The sequence below is a fragment of the Sparus aurata genome, chromosome 13 (assembly GCF_900880675.1).
Source record: "Sparus aurata chromosome 13, fSpaAur1.1, whole genome shotgun sequence".
In the NCBI taxonomy this organism is placed as follows: domain Eukaryota; kingdom Metazoa; phylum Chordata; class Actinopteri; order Spariformes; family Sparidae; genus Sparus; species Sparus aurata.
In genome coordinates, this window is record NC_044199.1 from 15451335 (window position 1) to 15470873 (window position 19539).

General features: G+C 40.5%; 2 protein-coding genes across 2 annotated transcripts; one reads left to right on the top strand and one right to left on the bottom strand.

Moving 5' to 3' along the window:
- The first annotated feature begins 29 nt into the window (after window positions 1–29).
- On the top strand, window positions 30–2408 carry cyb5d2 (cytochrome b5 domain containing 2). The gene is made up of 4 exons (XM_030439077.1): window positions 30–446; window positions 706–846; window positions 1766–1952; window positions 2085–2408. Exons 1-4 carry the CDS (start codon window positions 194–196, stop codon window positions 2257–2259), a joined length of 756 nt encoding a protein of 251 aa, XP_030294937.1. The 5' UTR covers window positions 30–193; the 3' UTR covers window positions 2260–2408.
- ankfy1 (ankyrin repeat and FYVE domain containing 1) lies at window positions 2402–17982 on the bottom strand. The gene is made up of 25 exons (XM_030439076.1): window positions 17868–17982; window positions 15715–15922; window positions 15309–15427; window positions 14117–14252; window positions 13848–13971; window positions 13255–13404; window positions 12990–13155; window positions 12514–12718; window positions 12364–12432; window positions 11928–12130; window positions 11735–11832; window positions 10758–10959; window positions 10501–10599; window positions 10239–10392; window positions 8818–8986; window positions 8387–8505; window positions 6989–7145; window positions 6650–6850; window positions 6367–6543; window positions 6121–6268; window positions 5467–5557; window positions 5144–5268; window positions 4902–5048; window positions 4724–4814; window positions 2402–4139 (listed from the first exon to the last, which is right to left on the bottom strand). The coding sequence occupies exons 1-25, from the start codon at window positions 17875–17877 to the stop codon at window positions 4007–4009; spliced, it is 3501 nt and encodes a 1166-aa protein (XP_030294936.1). The 5' UTR covers window positions 17878–17982; the 3' UTR covers window positions 2402–4006.
- Window positions 17983–19539: the final 1557 nt, after the last annotated feature.

Consider the following 19539-nt stretch of genomic DNA (forward strand, 5'->3'; position numbering starts at 1 on the left):
TGACGTACTGTACGTCAACTTGTCGTTACGTTGTGAGTTCGCGCACGCGCAGTGGTGTTCCCGTTCACGGAAGCACCTGCACTGTTGTCATGGATGTAACGTTCACATCCGTGCTTATTGTCGCCGTTTTTCAGTCAGAAATAACGTGCCTTTGCGTAAATAGTTCACATGTTCAAACGCTTAAAGTGGCAGGATGTTAAGATATGTATTCGTCGCGTTTTTATCAGTGGCAGCGTTGTTTCTACTTCCTCCCGAGTGGTCCTTTAAATTTGGAAATGTGCCAGCCCCGGGGCCCCCTGCGCGGCTCCTGAGCACCCGGGAACTGTCACGGTACGACGGGAAAGAAGGCAGCAGGGGCCTGTACCTGGCTATCCTGGGACAGGTCTTTGATGTGCACAAGGGACACAAGCACTATGGACCTGGCGGTGCTTATCACTTTATGGCAGGTGATTACCTGCTTGTCCTTCATCGCCCTCATTGCGTTAATGTTACACCTGACAGTCTGTAATAAAGCACAGAGGGATCTTTTAATGTTTAATCGTATGTTACTGGGTACATATTGTCTGATGCTGATTAACAACTCAAACCCTCAACAAACCTAAATCAGGAACATGAATTCCAGTCTAATAATAGCACATAAACAGCTGTTGTACATTAGTATCATATTTACTGTACTGTACTTTATACGTGTGTCTCTAATTTCAGGCAAAGATGCCTCTCTGGCCTTCATCACAGGGGACTTCACTGAAGGCGGCCTATCAGATGATGTTTCTAGTCTGTCCCCTCTGCAGATGATGGCCCTCTATGACTGGCTGGCTTTTTATCAGAGTGACTATCAATCTGTAGGTATGTGATGATTATCCCACGGCTCTTTCATTAAAAAAAAATGTTGGTACAGCAGGTGCATTTCTTCCTAAACAAACTTCAATCAGTGGTTACTTTTCAAGCAGCTTGTAAGATCAGATTCAGCTCAGCTTTATTACAATAATTTGTTGACGTGTATTATATTTACTTTAGTACTGCACATAGTGCAATTTAGACATACTTGGACTTTACGTGAGTATTTCCTGTTCATGCTACTTTTTACTTCAACTCCACTTATTTTCAGATGGAACTATTGTACTTTTTACTCCTCCGTATTTATTAGATTCTTCCAAATTACTCTTTGCATAAAAACAACAAGAATATCTCAAATTAGCTCCACACTGATGAGCTACAACATTCGAAATGCTTTCACATGGAGTGTTAAATAATTAAAAGAGAATGATATAATATAGTGCTGCATTGATATTTGTTGACTATAAAGTAATTGCCAACTATTTTTATAATTGATTATTCAGTTTGAGTAATTTAAAGAAAAACAGTATAAACTCTCTTTCTCTCTATCTCTGAACTCTTATTTCAGTTTCCTGACTGCATATTTGCTGGTTTCTTTACTCCTCTATGACAGTAAACTGACTATTTTTGGGTTGTGGACAAAACAAGAGATTTGAGGACATCATTTTTGATTCATGGATTAATCAGAAAAATATTTGACAGATTAACAGAAAATGAAATTCATCGTTAGTTGCAGCCCTAATGAAAATGCTTGGACAACTCTAGAAAATACAGTATGAGGCAGCAAAGTGACTTTCTCTGCATCTGTAGTATTCTGAATAGTAAAAGTTTATGACTGATGTGTAATTTTGGTAATCCAGCTCTTTTCTCCTTACTGATTGGCACGTATCTTCTGTAAAACACCAGCCTCTCCTATATTGAATTTCAGGTCTGTTAATAGGCCGGTTCTACAGCGAGACTGGGCAGCCCACACAGGCCCTGCTGCAGGCAGAGGCAGCACTAGCGGAGGGCCGGCAAATCAAGGCCCAGACTGAGGCTGAGATGTTACGCTTCCCGCCCTGCAACTCACAGTGGAGTGCTGATAGGGGAGGAAGAGTCTGGTGCTCCACTAAGAGGTATGGAAATAGTTCTGGCTTAATCAAATATTAATAGGCTTGAAAAGCACATGAAGCAATGTTGGTGTCATGCATATCTGTAATGACGATTTACAAGACTGACGTGTTTTTTTTTTTTTTTTCACTCTCTAGTGGTGGAGTGGAAAGAAGCTGGACGGGTGTCCCACGGAGGCTCTTCTCTCCAGGCTCCAGTGGCGTTCGTTGTGTCTGTGTCGAAGACCCATCTGCAGCAGAGGAAGACCCCAATCTGCTGAAGTATGATGGCTGCCCTCCAAATGCTGACTCATGCTTTGTTGGAGAGTTCTAGTCTGAAATGGACCTATTCCATTTTTTTAATTTTTTTTTTTTACAGCATAGGGTTAACTCAGGGAAATACAGACACTTTAGCTGGTGAATCACAGCGGTCAACTTATGCATAATTAAAAAAAAGAATAAAGAAAACTCAGTGCTTTCGTTTTTGATGACCTTTATGTAAAGTTGTCCTCCCTTTCTCTAAAAGGATACACCAGGAAGAGACAGGCTAGATATCTGAGCATACAGATACAATATAATGTGCATAAAAGATTAAACAATGTGCATAAAAGATTAACAGAGGCAAGATTTAGGTTTGTCACAATGACAAGCACAAACTGCATTAAAGTACAAAACAGTTGTAGTGGTCAAAAATATCACACATTTATCTGTACAATTTAACAATACTTAAAGAGGCCCCACTACTCGGCCACCCCCTCTAGCTCCACATTCTCCCCAATGATCGGAAATGCCATGTGATCTTGATAAAGTGCACCTGTTAGGCTTAGAAATCAAGAAGCGTTAAATGTGATGGGTCAAGACAACGACTTGACTTGAGGCAACATTGTGGGGACCATGGTCACAACTTCCCATGCGGACCTCATGGCATATCAAAAATGGAATGTAATCATTTGGTGACTGATTTTGGAAAAATGATTCATGATGACAATGACATGTAAAGGCTACAAATTAAATGACATGCATAGGCAAAATAGGTGTTTCTGTAACTGAGGTGGAGGATTGTTGAGAGAATTTAATTTTGACGACCACATTTAGTATTCCGTGTGTGTTAAAATAGGCTTTTCCAGGTCACATTTTCCCAAACATGCCTCGTTAAAAAGTTAGAATCCCATTTAATCTGGCTGATGCATACAAATGATAGGCTATGTAGTAGAGAAAAAAAAGTCCCATTTCATGAGGATTTCATCTTTGTCCAGTTGTGCCATCTTTCACTTTAACAGAAATACAATGTCAATGTAATTCTGAATCTAACTCGATTCGATCTCTTCTGGAAATGATGCTCATTTTCTTCTTAAATGAGTTGAGTTGAGTTGCTTTCCGTTTGAATCCTCCTTGTCTGTCCAACTTGATCCAGTCAACACAGAATTGCGGTAACAGAAGAGTGAAAGATGAAAGACTGCAGAGCACATGCTGATAGTTCAGGCTTCGTAGATTGTGTGATCAAGGGGCATTTTACAGTTTTACTTTGTTCTTGCTTGACAGCAGCCTCGGCTCTCAGATAAATTCATGTTTTAGGATTGAATTTTTGTCTTTGGGCAGGTAACATAGCATGAAGGCTGCTGATGGTGAAATATCCCAAACAGAACAGGGAACCTCTCTCCGAAGGTGACTTGATCATTCAAATGTCCATCATTGAACTGAAATGTCTAGTGAAAGCAGCTACCTGCTTGTGATAATAAGAGCTAATCATTACAAACATCATTGAACATGGGAAATTGATTAACAAACTCAGTCCAGCCGTCACAGAGCTGGAGAGCTGCATATATCCACTTTAAGATACTTTGATCAAAACAGAAACATAGAGACAATGTTTCACTTTCTATTTGAAACATCCCTCTAGAACATTAATAGTTTTTCATAGACTTGGAATAGTGTAAAGGTGATGGTCCATAACTGTCCGGGAATCTCTTGTTAGTATGTCCTGCTACTGATGTCCCTTCTCCTGGTGTGCCTGAATAACTGTGCCAAGTTTGGCCTGGCATGGCCTGTGTCAGAGGTTGGAGGATGTCCAGGCCACTGCATTACGATACCCCTCCCAGAGTTAGTACATCAAAGCAGATGTCACACACCCTCACCGGCTTGTTCAAGTCAAACTTGATGATGGGTATCTCCTTTATAGAGCACTTGTGGCACAACAGGCGCCCACAGTGGCGGCTAGAACAGTCAAGAAAGAGGCACAGAATTAATCATACACTTTAACACAAAATGAAAATGCAAGTGAAATAAATTAACTTAAAAAGGGTTATTAAAAAACAACACTTGGAATGTGTTCGCGCACACACGTTCAAGTTCTACACGTGGGTAACTCAAGCTGGTGTTGTAAAGCACCCTTCTGCCATCTAGTGACCCTTCTTTTTGTCGTTGTATTTCTTTTCAAATGACTGCTGGAATATTATTATCCCTTACGTAAATTATTTAAACTTGACCGTATGGCCTTGGTGTAGCACATCCCCCCCCCCGAAAATATGGCAGTTATATCACACTTGGCACCATGTAGCTTATCTTTTTTAAATTTGAAAATGTAAATGAAAAGTCATTGGGGCATAAAGCTAATGAATACATTTTTCATCTTAACAATCAAGCCTTGATGGTGTAATAATGGCAGAGCCGTCAGTGCGGGTAAAAAAAACAAAAAAAACAATTGAAAACTGAACTGAATCGTGACCCTTAAATCACAAGCCAAACTTATCATGGATTTGGAGATTTGTGACACCCCTAATAAAAGCCATAGTACTAACCAGTGATGTTTCCTCGTTGTAACACCAAACTTGGCAACACATTCATAGCAGTTGGACCCATCACACCAAGGGGGCTCTTTGGACAGCATATCTAAACAAATACAGGAAAACATTGTATTGAAGTATATCACAAAATGCATAGCTGTCATTTTAATGGCTGATAGATAATTATGTGTACCTAGAAGGCGGAAGAGCAACTGTTTGGTTGCAACCTGGTAGTTGAAAATGTTGATGCCCTGATTATTATTGATGCCCAGCCGAGCCCCAGCCCTTACAATTGCACGGCACAGGTTTGCATTTCCTTTCATATAGGCCAGGAGCAGAACTGCAATAAAATACAGGTTACAGTCAGTCTTTCACAACTATACCACTGGTATAAACAACAATTTACAACAGAAATAATAAAGCCAGCAACATTACCTGTGTTCCCTTCATTATCTGGTTTGTCCAGAGGGTATTCAGGCATACACTCTAGAAACAACTCAAAAATGGCAGCAGCGTTCTCTTTTCCATAATGGCCTAGCACATGCATTGGTGACTGACCCCTGAGAAGACGTAAGACAATGAAAAAGAGACAAACAAGTCAATATTATGGTTCACAGAAGTTACATTTAAAAAGCTGACATTTTTTACATCGTCGATATCGTTTCTGTTTTGTATTGTGAAAATGTTGCTGCTGCATTGACCTCAACGTTTGATCTTAATGATCTCAACATCCGATTGTAAAAAGAGACTGAATGCACCTGAGATTGAAGGCCTCAGCATCAATGTTGGACTCTGTGAGAAGGGTTCTGACATTGTTAAGGCGGCCCTGCATCACAGCCAGATGCAGCGCTGGGGAGAAAACAAGGACAAACAAAGGAATAAAATGTTATTCACATGGACTACGCTACGCTGGGGTGGTGGGATAAAGATGAATAATCAACTGCGCAACAGAGCAGCAGCCCAGTCTTATTGTGACAACTCTCCGTTGTAATCTCTACAACAAGCAACTAATACCATTTTGTGTGAAAAAGTGAACTAACCCTTTACACACATAATAATCTGGATGTCAGTACGCCCAAATACTGAACACCTTTGCTTCAAACTTAACATGCAATATCCACAGACAGCAGCATTTATCTCTGGCAGTTGTGCAAATTACTGATATTTGCATGCCAAGGTTAAACACAGCAGTACGACAAGTCCCTTGTTGAGTCACTGCACCAAAATATGACGGCTGGTGGCTAAGGGCTGAGAACTGTTCTGTCATGAATGAGAGATTCAAACACAGAGTGGCTTCTGAGATGACTGTTAATCTGATCGTTGTATTGATTGGAATTCTTGAAAAAAAAAATGTTTTTTAAATAAAAGATAACAAATAAACAAAAGCATCGCAATAAAAGAGTGTAACAGACCATTATTGCCATTCTCATCCTCAGCAGCAAAGTCTACACCGTTCTCCAGCAACACAGAACAAATAGTGGCCAGGTCCTGCTGGGCAGCCAAATGTAGTGCTGTCTGCCTGTGTTTGGTCAGCTCGTTTACTTTGGCTCCGGCAAGCAACTGAAAATGCAAAATAAAAACAGCATCAACTGCACTGCTCTGCCAATAACACTTAAACAGCATGAATAGTAAAGGAATGGAATATCTGAGGTGTCTACCAGGTTGCGGACAATGATCTCAGATCCGGCCTGGACAGCCAGGTGGAGAGGGGTGAGTTTGGCTGCATCCTGAACCCTGGAGTTGACATTGGCTTGGACACTGATGAGGAACAGGACGCTTTCAATGTCTGAATTTTGCACAGCCACGTGAAGAAAATTACGCCCTTTGTTGTCCACCTGGACAGAAACAGAGAGACAATGATGAGGAGCGATTGACACACTAACTGTACAACACTTGAGTGGGTCAACAGTGACCAAATTGGTGCAGCTATGTCAGCGCTACCTGTTCTGCAGCGCCTGGCTCCCTCTTGAGGATAGCCTCTGCTGCTTTATTGTTCTTGTGTGTCATGGCACAGGCGAAGGGGGTCATCCCTTGACGGTCGCGAATGCTGAGACGAATGTCTGGATGGGAAATGAGGAGCTGTATGATGACGTTGTGCTGGTTGCTAATGGCAGCATGGATGGGAGCTCTGCCTTCTGCGTCCTGACAGAAATGGACAAAAAGGGATTAGAAAAAGAAGATGTTTACAGCTCACACAGTTATCTCCCATAACTGTATCCTGTTGTGGTAGGAAAAAATCAAATCTGACAGGAATCAGCCCAGTAATGTGACAGGACTAACCTGTGCATTAACATTAGCTCCAAATTCTAGAAGGCACTGCACCACCTCCTCCAATCCCCAGCTGCTCGCAAGGTGGAGGGGCGTTTGTCCATCTCGGGCTTCTTCGTCTCCTTCCCCGTTAGGACCCGGCTGTCTGCAGCTGTTCACGTCACAACCACTACACACATACACACAAGGCAGACAGTAAATTAATAAAGTTAGCTACATCCACCTGAAGAGCATCAAGCTTAAGGACAGACAGTTTGACGGTTTTAGTTTGAGTATATTTTCATTTCTATCATCAGTTGTTGCCCGCATGTGAAAGATTCACAGTTTAGGCCAATATGTGCATTCCCAGCTAGGATTAGGGCTGCTCGATTATGGCAAAAATCATAATCACGATTATTAAAGACGATTATTCATTGATTTGAGAACAAGCACTTATTGAACTTTGAACTCTGGTATTTCTTTTAACACGATAAATTTGACCTGAAAAACAAGAAAAATGCAAATAAATAACAGAAAAATATATCAATGAAATGAATTAAATAATATGTAAAAATAAAAATAAACACTATCCCGGTGTGGCTCGACCACAGGTCCGTTGTGGTGGCAAAATATAATGCTGTTGACACTTCTCTTGTAAGCTTTTCCGCGACATTCGTCATAAAGGGCAGGCAGCGCAATTCTGCTGATATGGTGACGTGATGATAACACATACCGCTTGTCCAATGTGTTAATCAGTTAATTGAACCCCGGGTCGCTAAGGGTGTTGATGGGGCACATGTCTTTGGCAATCATGTATGTGACGGCATCTGTTATTTCTTTATGCCTGTGGGAGCTGGGTGGATATGCGTAGGCATTGTAACGTGTGTCCTTAATTGAGGACTGTGTGGCGGTGGCAGGTTTTCATTTTTGAGTTTTTTTGTTCCTTCACTACTTGGTCATGTACTCTGTGTGTGGAGTTTAAATGGTTAAATAAATTGGTCATGTTCCCTTGAGGTGCAGACACGGTCGCGTGACATATTTTGCACAATATCTTCGTTTGTTCCGATTCAGACTCCTCGAAACAAAAGTGTTTTAACACCACAGAATTCGCTTTACCTTTCTTACCGACCAAAGGCTGCATTTCTGCCACCTTCTACAGTCTTCTTCTACATGTTTTTTCAAAACACGCACTGGCAACACGCACCGGCGTGGCTGAAAGCGAAAATTTTCAGGCGGGGGCGGTGTGGAGTGCACAGGTGGAGATGGAAGGGTTCGCTGCATTTACCACACAAGACACGGCGTGCGGCAGAATGATCGTTCTATTACAATTATCTTGTTTTCATGATCGAGGGAAGCCAAAATCGAAATTGAAATTCAATTAATCGCCCAGCCCTAGCTAGGATTAGCCTAATGGTAATCAAACTGGCCAACCTGCGGATGAGGAAGCAAGCAGAGACTTCATTATTCTCATCAACAGCTCTGTGCAGGAGGTTCTGCTGGCAGCCAGAGGGTCCTGTGCTCCAACAAGTCGCATCACAACCATGGCGGACCTATATGGGACAAACATGAATACAGGTCTTTATGAGCCTTAGTGCAGACATTTGCCTTCAGAACATCAGTAAGTCAGTTTGTTTTTTTTTACTTTATTTGTTACCAATCCTTGTCCACCGCCTGAGAAACAAGATCAGGGATGTTTGTTTCCAACACGACAACCACAGGCATCTACCCCTGAGGGTTTTTCTTGATTAGGTTTCATTTCGTCTTCAGTTGGATTTCATAACCATTAATAACTGGTAGTGTACCAATGAGGAACTAAAATGTTGCTATTATCTCTAAATTGGTTGCGTATGCAGTTCTCTTACTAGCGTGGAGGCAATATCTTCTAGGCCGTTCTCCAGAGCCAGCCACAATGGAGGATCCCCTTTATCGTTCACCACAGACATATCAGCTCCTCTTGTGCAAATGGCATCCACCACCAGTGGCAGCTGGTTACTAATGGCCAACTGTAGTGCTGTTTGTCCCTCCTGGGTCCTGGTAGTCAAGATAAAAAAAAAAAGATTTAGACCTAAGACACAAAAGACTATAAAACTATTTAAAAACTCTCCTCAAAATTCCTAAATGAATACTGGCAGATGGATATTAATTTTCTCTGCTAATGGCACAATTTAGGGCTGCAGCTATCGAATATTTTTAGAATTGAGTATACTACCGATTATCCCATCGATTCATCGAGTAATCTAATAAAAAAATAATTTAGCAATATTAAACAACAATACTAAATAATGCATAACGAAAATGACAGGCCTGTTAAATAGACCAAACAACTGACTTTTATTCCTGAAAAAAAAAACATACAGTTATTTGTTCCAACTATCCCTAACACCGGGAGTAAGGGTGTGTGTTTGTTTGTGTGTGCACGCATTCGTGAGGGAGAGTGAGAGAGACGAGATTAGTGTGTGTGTGTGTGTTTGGAAAGGAGTTATTTGTTTTAGGCCATTACTCTCTCATTACTCTCAATTTAACGCAAATTAGTTTCCACATCTTAACATGATATCTAGTCATACCGTGAACAGGCTACAGCCTCTACAAATACCATACGTTCTAACTAGCGATGGTAGGCTTAAATTAGCTAACATCAATGTTAACATTAGCTTGTGTCAGTGATGCTTGGTGAGCTGGTGTTAACAACTGGATGCTTTTGGTTCAGATGTTGAATCATTGTTGACGTGCCGTTGTGGTACGCCAGTTCTGCTTTGCAGTAGACAGATTGCACTTTGTTATCTTCTTTTTTAAGTGTGAAATGATCCCAAACTTTGGACATTCTCTGTCTTTTATGTGTGGAAAAATGATCGCTGAACTAAGCACACCTCATAATGCGGGTGATAGGAATTAAACAAAGCCTCGAGGCAGTGATTTTCATTCTTTTTTGTAATCAAATTATTTGATTTACTCGAGTTATCGTTTCAGCTCTAGTGCAATTGATCTGAAATACATTTTTTGCTCTACAACATTGGATTGTGGTCCCATCTTAAATTGTATACACTACTCCTGCAGTTAATGTATGAAGTGTAACTGAATCTGGTTCTAATGACAACAAAATAACAGAAGATGGGGGCCACCCTGTTGCCCTAGGGGTTAAGGCCAGAGAACTTCATCACATGTAATTACTGCTCTGTCTTCTCCTCATTTCTTCTCATCTTGCTACTTTCAGCCAACTAATAAAGGGCTGGAAATGCTGACATTTTTTAAAGTGCTTTAAACTGCAGTATAAACCAGGCATTACCTGACATTGATGTCTGCCTGATGCTCGAGCAGGAACAGGGCACTCTTGCTGTCCTGTCTTTGGATGGCCATGTGAAGCAGGGTTTGTCCATTGGACATAGTGTCATTGATAGAAGCACCTGAGCCCAGCAGCTGAGCGGCTATGATGTGCATACCTGACAGAGACAGATTGTACATGTTAGCAGCACATACACAGATCACAATGCAGTTTTGTAACAAGGCATTCCGAAGATAATATGACTAATGCAGAATCAACCGTGTACCTGTCCAGAGGGCCAAGCCCAGCACTGTCTGGTCCACAGAGTCTTTGAGACTGAAGTCTGGAATTATCTGGAAGTTGTTGGTGGCATGGAGTGCATTGGCTGCAACAGAGCCAGCAAAGGAAAAATAAGTGGATCCATTACGGGACGTTTTAGAACATTCTCTAAATATGTAGTGAGGTAAGGCAGAAATCGCTCAACATGATTGTATGCTATTTTTGTAATTAAGTTATTGTAAAATGTATAAAATTCACACCGACCTTTTTGCTCAAGGATGACAGAGACCACATCTGGGTGGTTGTGAGCAATAGCCATGTGGAGAGGGGTCTGGTTAGCCACACCAATGGTGTCATCAGGCAGAGCCTTCTGGGTCTGCAGGTTGGGGTTGGCCCCTTGCTGGAGCAGTTCTGCTGTCAGGTTCGCCAGGCCAGAGCGACATGCTGTATGAAGTGGGCTCTCACCCTGAAGGATGGTTAAGGATATGTCTTATATCTTATATGCATTATCAAAATGTTTATCACTATACAAAAAATCCTATATATCTTAAGGTTTAAGGATGAGTCATGAAGTCACATTTTTAAAAAGGTTTGCATATCGAAATTACGAAAGACTAGAAATAAATATTATCAATGACTGCCGTCTACTGCAGCCTGCAGCCTGCAGTAGCTGTAGCTGGTTCACTAGTGCATTATGATGCATGTGCCTGTGGTGTATTACAATAACTATAAGACAGGGTTCCCTCATCCTCCCTAAACATCAAATTCAAGGAGCCAGCACAACATAGTTTGAGACAAGGATCAAGGTTAATTACAGTAACAACAGTAGGACTTGTTATGAGAACCAGCAGGCTTTGGAGAAGCCCACAGACAACAATTAAGAAGAGAGCAGCTTGAATGTTTGAACATTCCATTTGAAAAATGGTGGGGGGCACACATCCAGACAGCTCAACATAAACTTACATCAACTAAATAATGATATTAATAAAACTTCAAGGAGCTCTCCACATTAAACTGTCCTAAATGACATGGGGAGTATAATGTAGTTGGGAAAATGTGGAAAGGATTCATTCTGACCGTATGTTTAGACATCTGTAACATTAAACTGGTTGGTTTAGGGACATTGTAATTGAGGTATGAATTTAAAACTACTTTAAAACTGAAAACTACTTTCACACCAGGTCTGATTATCTAAATTATGCCACTGTTTAGCTGTTATGTGGCCTCATGGTCATACACACCCATTTGTTGACATGGTTGACCTTTGCTCCATGAGTGGCGAGGAAAAGAGCAGCTGCCTCATTGCCTGCCCGAGCTGCTCTCTGCATGAGACAGTTTCCTACAAGGGACAAAACGCAGGGGGATTAAAATGTGTTTAAAGAGGAGGCATTGTTCCATTCAAGGAATAACTGAATTGAAGTTATGAAACAGCACCTGTGTTAGTGTCAGGTGCATCAGGATTGCTTCCTCTCTGGATAAGCAGGGCTGCAAAGCTATTCTCATCGAAAGAGGTGCCGTTCACCACTGGTGCATCATCTTCAAATGGATTTACTGAGGTGTCTGAAGACACAGTGATGTACTGCAGGGCCAACCACAGAGCTGTGCTGCCCTCATGGTCCTTGAGTTCCAGGTCAAGTCTAACAAGATGGACAGATTACATCAGGTTACATACAGGATTACCTTTAGAGTTGAGTTGGTGTCTTCAAACAGGGTTGTGTAGATAAGACATTTTATAATGATTGTTTTCAAAATATTTTTAGATTGCATAAACTTCTCAAAAAAAGATTGAAACATGTTACATGTTGTGTGAGAGAGTTCCCATGTAAGAAACAGACTAAATTATTCCATTTGAAGGCAGAGTATAACTTACTGTTTGCACTGCAGTAGCTGGTTGAACACTGGCTCATTCCCTGATGCCACAGCTTCATGCAACGGAGTCCTAAAAACAACAGAAGATAAAGCTGAAGCACCACCTCTACAATCCAGTCAAGTTCATAAACCAGGACCCCCTTTGACCTACCTGCCCTTGCTGTTCTGCATGTTGGGGTTGGCTCCGGTCTTGAGCAGAGCCTCTGCGATTTGTGCCATGCCGCTCATCACTTCCGCAGAGTGTTTCTTGGGGCTGAAGGAACAGACCAGGTGAAGTGGGGTTTCCACTGCCCCCACTGTGGCTGCGTTCACTTGAGCCGAGTGGCGAATCAGGAAGATGGAGGCAAATTCATCACCTGGGAGAAGCGAAGGGAAGATTCAAAGTCATGAAAAAAGATCTGCTGTCATGCATCAACTTCAACATCTAGTGCTCTAAAATACAGTAAATAACCTTATGTGAGTTTTATTTCACATGAAGTGTTTGAATAATTTGATAAAATGTGTATCATAGCAGGGATAATTTTAAGTGAACACCGTGGCAGCTAGGCTAAAAGTTTACCACATCTACAGTAAAAACACGAAAGTGAGACATGAGCCAAAGGTGTAGCTATAATGACATCCACACACCTCTTTGGATTGCCTTGTGTAAGAGGCTCCAGCCACTCTGGTCCACCATGTCCACATCGGCTTTGTTGTTGACCAGGGTGGTAGCAATACTTTCCAATTTACGAGAGAGCGCCAGGTCCAGGGCCAGGTCACCATTGTTGTCCAGTTCATTCAACTTGCCAGGTAGCTGAAAACATGAGATAACAACATCAGATACAAAACATAAAACACGTTTACAGCCAAATGGGAAAAAGCCCCTGTTAGTGAGCGGTTAATAAAGCCTTACCTGCGAGTCCATCTCGATGAGATAGAGAAAGACCACATCTTCTCGCTCAACTTTAATGGCTTTGTGGAGAGGGTACTCTGTTTTAGACTTGATCATCTTGTACAGAAGCTGGGCACTCATGGTGCTGAAATCTTCTTTCCTCAAATCATCCTAATAAAAGACAATCAGTGAAAGACAACAAATTGTCAGTGTTAAATATCCAAACTGGCCCAGGATGGAAAAAGAAGTGTTACCCATTTCCTTAAAATAGAAACCTCAAAATAACATCAACTGGACCTTAAGCTGGAGAATTCCTTGCTTTCCTGAAAAGCAGTTACAGAACTTGAGCCAATAAAAATATAAAATGAAGGAGACTGAGGTGACAGTCAACAGCCATTTCCTACACCTAAAGTAATAAAAATAACCCTGAAATTTAAATATCTACAGCTAAAACGTCCTTCTGAAAAATATTCAGTCTGAGCACAATTTTAATTCTATTAAAAAGGTGGAGTAAACAACGGTCGAGGTCTCACAGTACATGAAAGAAAAAAAATGTAAAAATCATATAACACATGCATACATGTGACATACACCATCTGTTTGAAGGTACACACCCAGTGACTGGCGATGATTTCCCCACAGTAGTTCATCAGGGTGGTGGCATTCAGCTCCTCAGCTGTTTGGTAGAAGCGAATGCAATTCCTGACATTTACCGAAGACATCACGCCTTTTTCACATCTGTCCCGACAGAGAAACAGATGTATTTTTGGGCCGTTATACCACATATGTTGCTCTATGAAATAGTATTCAACATTAACACTGCCACTGACACCAACTGAAGTTTAATTGTGGCCTGAAAAGCAAAAGTCAGAATTGTGCTGACCTTTCTCTGAGCAGCTGAAGCTGGAAGCGGTTGGCCAGCTTCATCAAGTCAATAAGAAAGGCATCATCCTCGCTGAGCTCCAAATCATCAGTATATGCCCAGCGCAACATTGCCATGGCAACGTCTGGTTTGCAATCTGTAATTAAGTCGAATATGTACACAGTGTGATCAGTTACTAACCTGCTGTAATTCTAATATGATAATGATTTTTTTTTCCTTTCTTTGGAAAACATGGAGTGCAATCTACAACATTTGAGGAACTTTCACATTTCTAGGGCAGTTATTTGATCCCATTTATATAAAGTGGCAAATAATAAATAGGCATAAGGGCTTAAACCAACCCAGAACAAACGCTGTGTCCAACAGTGGACTTTGACAGTCTGCACAGTCCAGTCTAAAATAAATATATCCAGCCAACATCTATTAACCCATAAGCATGTTAACTGACAGGGTGGTAGGTAGATAACAATTGGATATTTAGTAGGGCTGCACAATATGGTAATAAAAAAAAATACTGCAATTAATTTGAAAGCTATTCTATTGGGATTTGATTCACCATTAATGCAAATGATCATTTTACATTGCGATTTTCATTTCCACTGAAAAAAAAATAAAAAAATTCTAAATCACAATGGTGTTGTTGGTGATGTTGTTGTCTGTACCAAACATGTTTTCTTACATCTGGAGACCAATATTTGCAGCCCAGGGCATCTCTGCAGCACTACAGAACTTCATTATAATGCTGTTTTGACATATATTTTACATTCATGAAAAATCTGCAGGTTCTACGATTTGGATAGGCATTTGAGCACATTGCAATTTTTTTTTTTTTTTTTAATATATATATATATATATATATATATATATATATATATATATATAGATATATATATATATATATATATATATATATATATATATATATATATATATATATATATATATATATATACATATATACATATATACATATATACATATATATATATATATATATATATATATATAGATATAGATATAGATATAGATATAGATATAGATATATAGATATATAGATATAGAGATAGATAGATAGATACAGATATAGATATATAGATACACACACACATATATACACATACACGCATCAACTGTTCAGCCCCAGCTTTAAGATGCTCCTTTAACACAGTGCCATCATATCAGGGTTGCTCACCAGTCAGATCCAGTTCAGAGGTGGTGGCCAGGTTGGCCAGACTCCAGACATCACTGCGAGCAGCCAACACAAACTTATGGGCACTAAGATTCTCTCCTGCAACTTTCACTTTCAGATCACTGTAAAACCAACACATTCATCTTAGAAACCATGTGTATTTCACAAATATTCTACAGCTTCAATAATGTTTAAACTAACAATAACAAAATGTGATATTGAACTTAAAGAAGTCTCTCAATATGTTGACCAGAACACTACTCAACAGTACTCAAAGCATGACTCGCTTTTAAGATGTTATGTCACCCGCCCATTAACTGCAACAATGAAGCAGCATGAGTGGGTTGTATCACACACCAGTGCAAACACATAAATTAATAATTAAGCAGTTGGATCCCATGTTCATCACCTGTACTGTTCCTGCTGATAGAGGTCGGCCACAATATCCAGCAGACGGCTAATGAAGGTGTTTGCAGCTGTGGGGCTGGGGGTACCCTGGCCGGTGGTCTGGGCAGCGAGCACAGCACAGCGCCTTTCTGTCTCGGCCAGCTTCTGCTGCATCTTCACATACTCCTGCCTGAGCAGGGCCAGGTGCTTCTGCAGCTTGGCCACCTCCTCTGTCACATATCAAGGTGAAGGAGACAGACAGAGGACAAAACAAGATGCAGGGATAAAGTAGGTGAGGAAGACTGATTTCTGAACACAGGTTAGAACTGGACCCTTTGAGGCATCTTTCCACTTCGGTCCATAGTATTATGGTTTTAACATAAAGGAGCTGTCACTTATGTTTTCTTTTGTGCAGAAATTGTTTAAAGGTTATTGTTATGTCAGTGATGATGTGGCATTAGCCTGTATAAAGGTGATGAAATTGATTTGCACCCATGGGTTTGTGAAATGTGACTTGACCAATTATTGCTTTTCATAATACTGGCCTATTTCTTCTTAAAAGCACTTCCCTGTGTCATCAAAGCTGCACAGAAAAACATTTTCCGCAGTTCGTGTCGTAGGCATACAAGATGCAAATTTCAAAATCTTAAAAACAGACTACGGCAGAGTATAAAGACAATATTTTTGTTTCGACAACACTTTCCCACTTCCTTTAAGTGAAAAACACTTTCTACAGGTCTTCATGTTACAACACTGATTCATGTCTCAGCGAAGAGTTTCACTGAGGCCCATTTCCTTCCTTTAAACCAGTAAAGTTTTAGTGAGGAAAGAATGCTGAGACGGCACGTTACTTTGTCCTCTGTCATAAACCGTTACTGGCACAGCTACTGGTCATGAGGAACAGAAGGGGGGTGTCTCTGAAAACCACCTGATCAGCTCAACGCAGGAAGGGCGATATGGCAGAGCAACAGCTTACGACCAACTGACCAACCACTGCACAAACACTTATTAGCCTATATCTTTAAATCCATCTTTGTTTTGGAGGATTTAGAAGGCACCTATGAGGCATTCATAAATATATACCTGAGGGTTTGGAGAGTCTGTCCTAAGACAATTGTTTATACAACAAACCCTCAATATTAAAATAAAATGCATCATAAGACAACCTTGTTTGGAATTCACTTCATTTTGTCAGACTTGTGAACATGATCTTGTCTCTTTCAGACTTTGTAAAGCAATAAGGCACTAATTATATGTAAATACGAAGCACAACGAAAGTTCTACCAAACTATGCCACTCACAACAGAATAGAGACACTACAAAGGCCATTCAAAAGACTAAATAAATCAGTTTTCATTTAAGTGAGGACACGGTCATTTCACGTGTCAAAAACAAAGATTATTTCTGCTCAGTAGCAATGAAGCAGCTCCACATACAACCCCAACACCAGAGACTGGAGAGTTTATTCTCTGGATTCAGGTTGGTAAGAAGATTTTCCTCATTAAGGAGGAGCACACAGCAGACATTGCCTTATGTCTAGGCCAAATATAGGTGGTGCCCTTGGCACCTCTTGCCAGGTGGTGGAGATGATACCTTCCAGGGAGTGACATACCTGCCCTGTCCTGTGAAGACTCCTGGCCCGTATTTACCTTACATTTAACAGAAGTGACATTAAATTGTGATTTAAAATAATTTACCTATAGTAACATAACAGCGAGTGCGAACAGAGCGTTAAGTGTTAATGAAATCATAGCTAATAGAGATAATGTAGACAGTTTCATGCGATTCATGACGCTGACACAGCTGAGTATTAATACCAACATTACATGCCATTTCTGTAAGTTAACATAACGTTTTTTCGCACGAAGCAAACCCGTACTCAGCCTAAATAAATACAATGTTCTGCGCAGTCCAACCCACCAACATCTCTTGCCCAGTTCGGCTAACTCGTAGCTATAAAAAAAAATCAGCTAGCAACATCAACGACAGCTAACGCCACCGCTTGCTCACTGTCAAGCCGAGTGTGACAAGTGTCGCAGTGCTTATTATTTTCAAGCACACACAATGCACGGGATATTATACTGCCGAGGCACTAGTTGATCCAGTCCAGCAGACCGACAAGCATACAAGGAAAACAGGGAGTGTACCAAATAGTCAAAAACCCCAATCTCATACCTTCCGCCATGTTGCTCAGCGTTAGCTCCGTGGCCTGATGGTCTCTATCGCGATACGACGAAGAAGCAGGCTAGTAGGCACTGGTGCTGCGTTCAAGTGGTTACTCAAAAAACGTTAATTGATAGTTTATCACATGACCATTACTTTTCTCCTTGCATGGAGGTAATTACATTGTGTGCTGTGTTATTTGTTCTCTATTCACAATACATTGTTATCAGCGCTTAAATTGATGATATATATATACTAAAGGTTTAAATGTGTTTAAACTTGAGGATTTTTGGTTACTTGGAAAAAGATATCCACCTTGAAGACACAGTCTCTTGTGTCTTCATTGTGAGAGTGAGAAAATGGGGGGCTGTCTCCACTTGGGAGAGTTGAGAGAAGTTTCTGATCCAAAGAGATTTAAGTGTTATGTGTTTAAACTGGTGAGTGGTTGTCAATCTTGTGTTGCCTTCAGGTGCTCCTGGTAACTCCTAACTCCAACATGAAAAAAAAATCACACCATTATGCCAAGCATTGTACCACAATAGGGTACATTGCTTCACAGGGTACAGTTGGGAACATTACAGTGGATTCAATAAACGTCCCTGTATGCATAATGCTATATTTACAATTAATGCAAAGATTGACCTATTTATGACAAGACACACTCTATGAAGATCTCTTGAGTATGAAGGAGCTATTGTAAAATCAAACAGCTGGGGATAATCATGTCTGGTCTGGTGGGGCTGATATGGCACTGTAGCCAATTCTGTTCCCTAAAAATAAATCTCATGGATTCTACACATCACACCGATTTTAAAGTCTCTGCACTGGCTACCTGTCTGCTTCAGGATTGATTTTAAGATCATTTTATTAGTTTTTAAAGCTCTTCATGGCCATGGACCAACTTATTTATCAGATTTGCTTTTATCATATGAACCCTCCAGAGGTCCTCTGGTCACAGCCTTTTAAAAATTCCAAAAGTGAGGACAAAAACTCACGGTGAGGCCGCCTTTCACTACCACGGTCCACGTTTGTGGAATGGTCTCCCAGAGGACCTGAGGGCGCTGGAGAATGTTGATACTTTTAAGAGCAACCTTAAGACCTTCCTTTTTAGGATGGCTTTTAGCTGAATTTGATTTATTTATTGAGTCTTATTCTGCTTAAACCTGGTTTTATTCTATTTATCTATTCACCCACCACTTATCTATTTACCTTAATTATTGTGTTTTATCTTGTTTTACTGTATTCACGATTTACTTATTTATATTATTGATTTCACAGCAGTTTTAGACTTTTAACCTCCTTTAGTATTTTATCAGTCGTAGTTTTAGTGTTTTATTATTTTATCTTATTTTACTGCCTCTAGTGTCTCCTCAGTGAAATACATCAATGATAGCGTTTCCTCAGTTCCCCAATACTTGTTGTTAATGCCTTGTTTTATTTATTACCCTTTATTCATTTAGTATTACTCACTCTTTTACTTCACTTACAGTGTTTAAGTAGCTGGATATATGTGTGTGTGTGTGTGTGTGTGTGTGGGTGGGAGTATGTGTGTGCGTATGTATGTGGGGGGGAGGGGGTATTGAAATTGCTGCTGTTTTAATTCTGTAAAGCACTTTGTGCTACATTACGATGTATGAAAAGTGCTCTATAAATAAAGTCTGATTGATTGATTGATACTGTACAT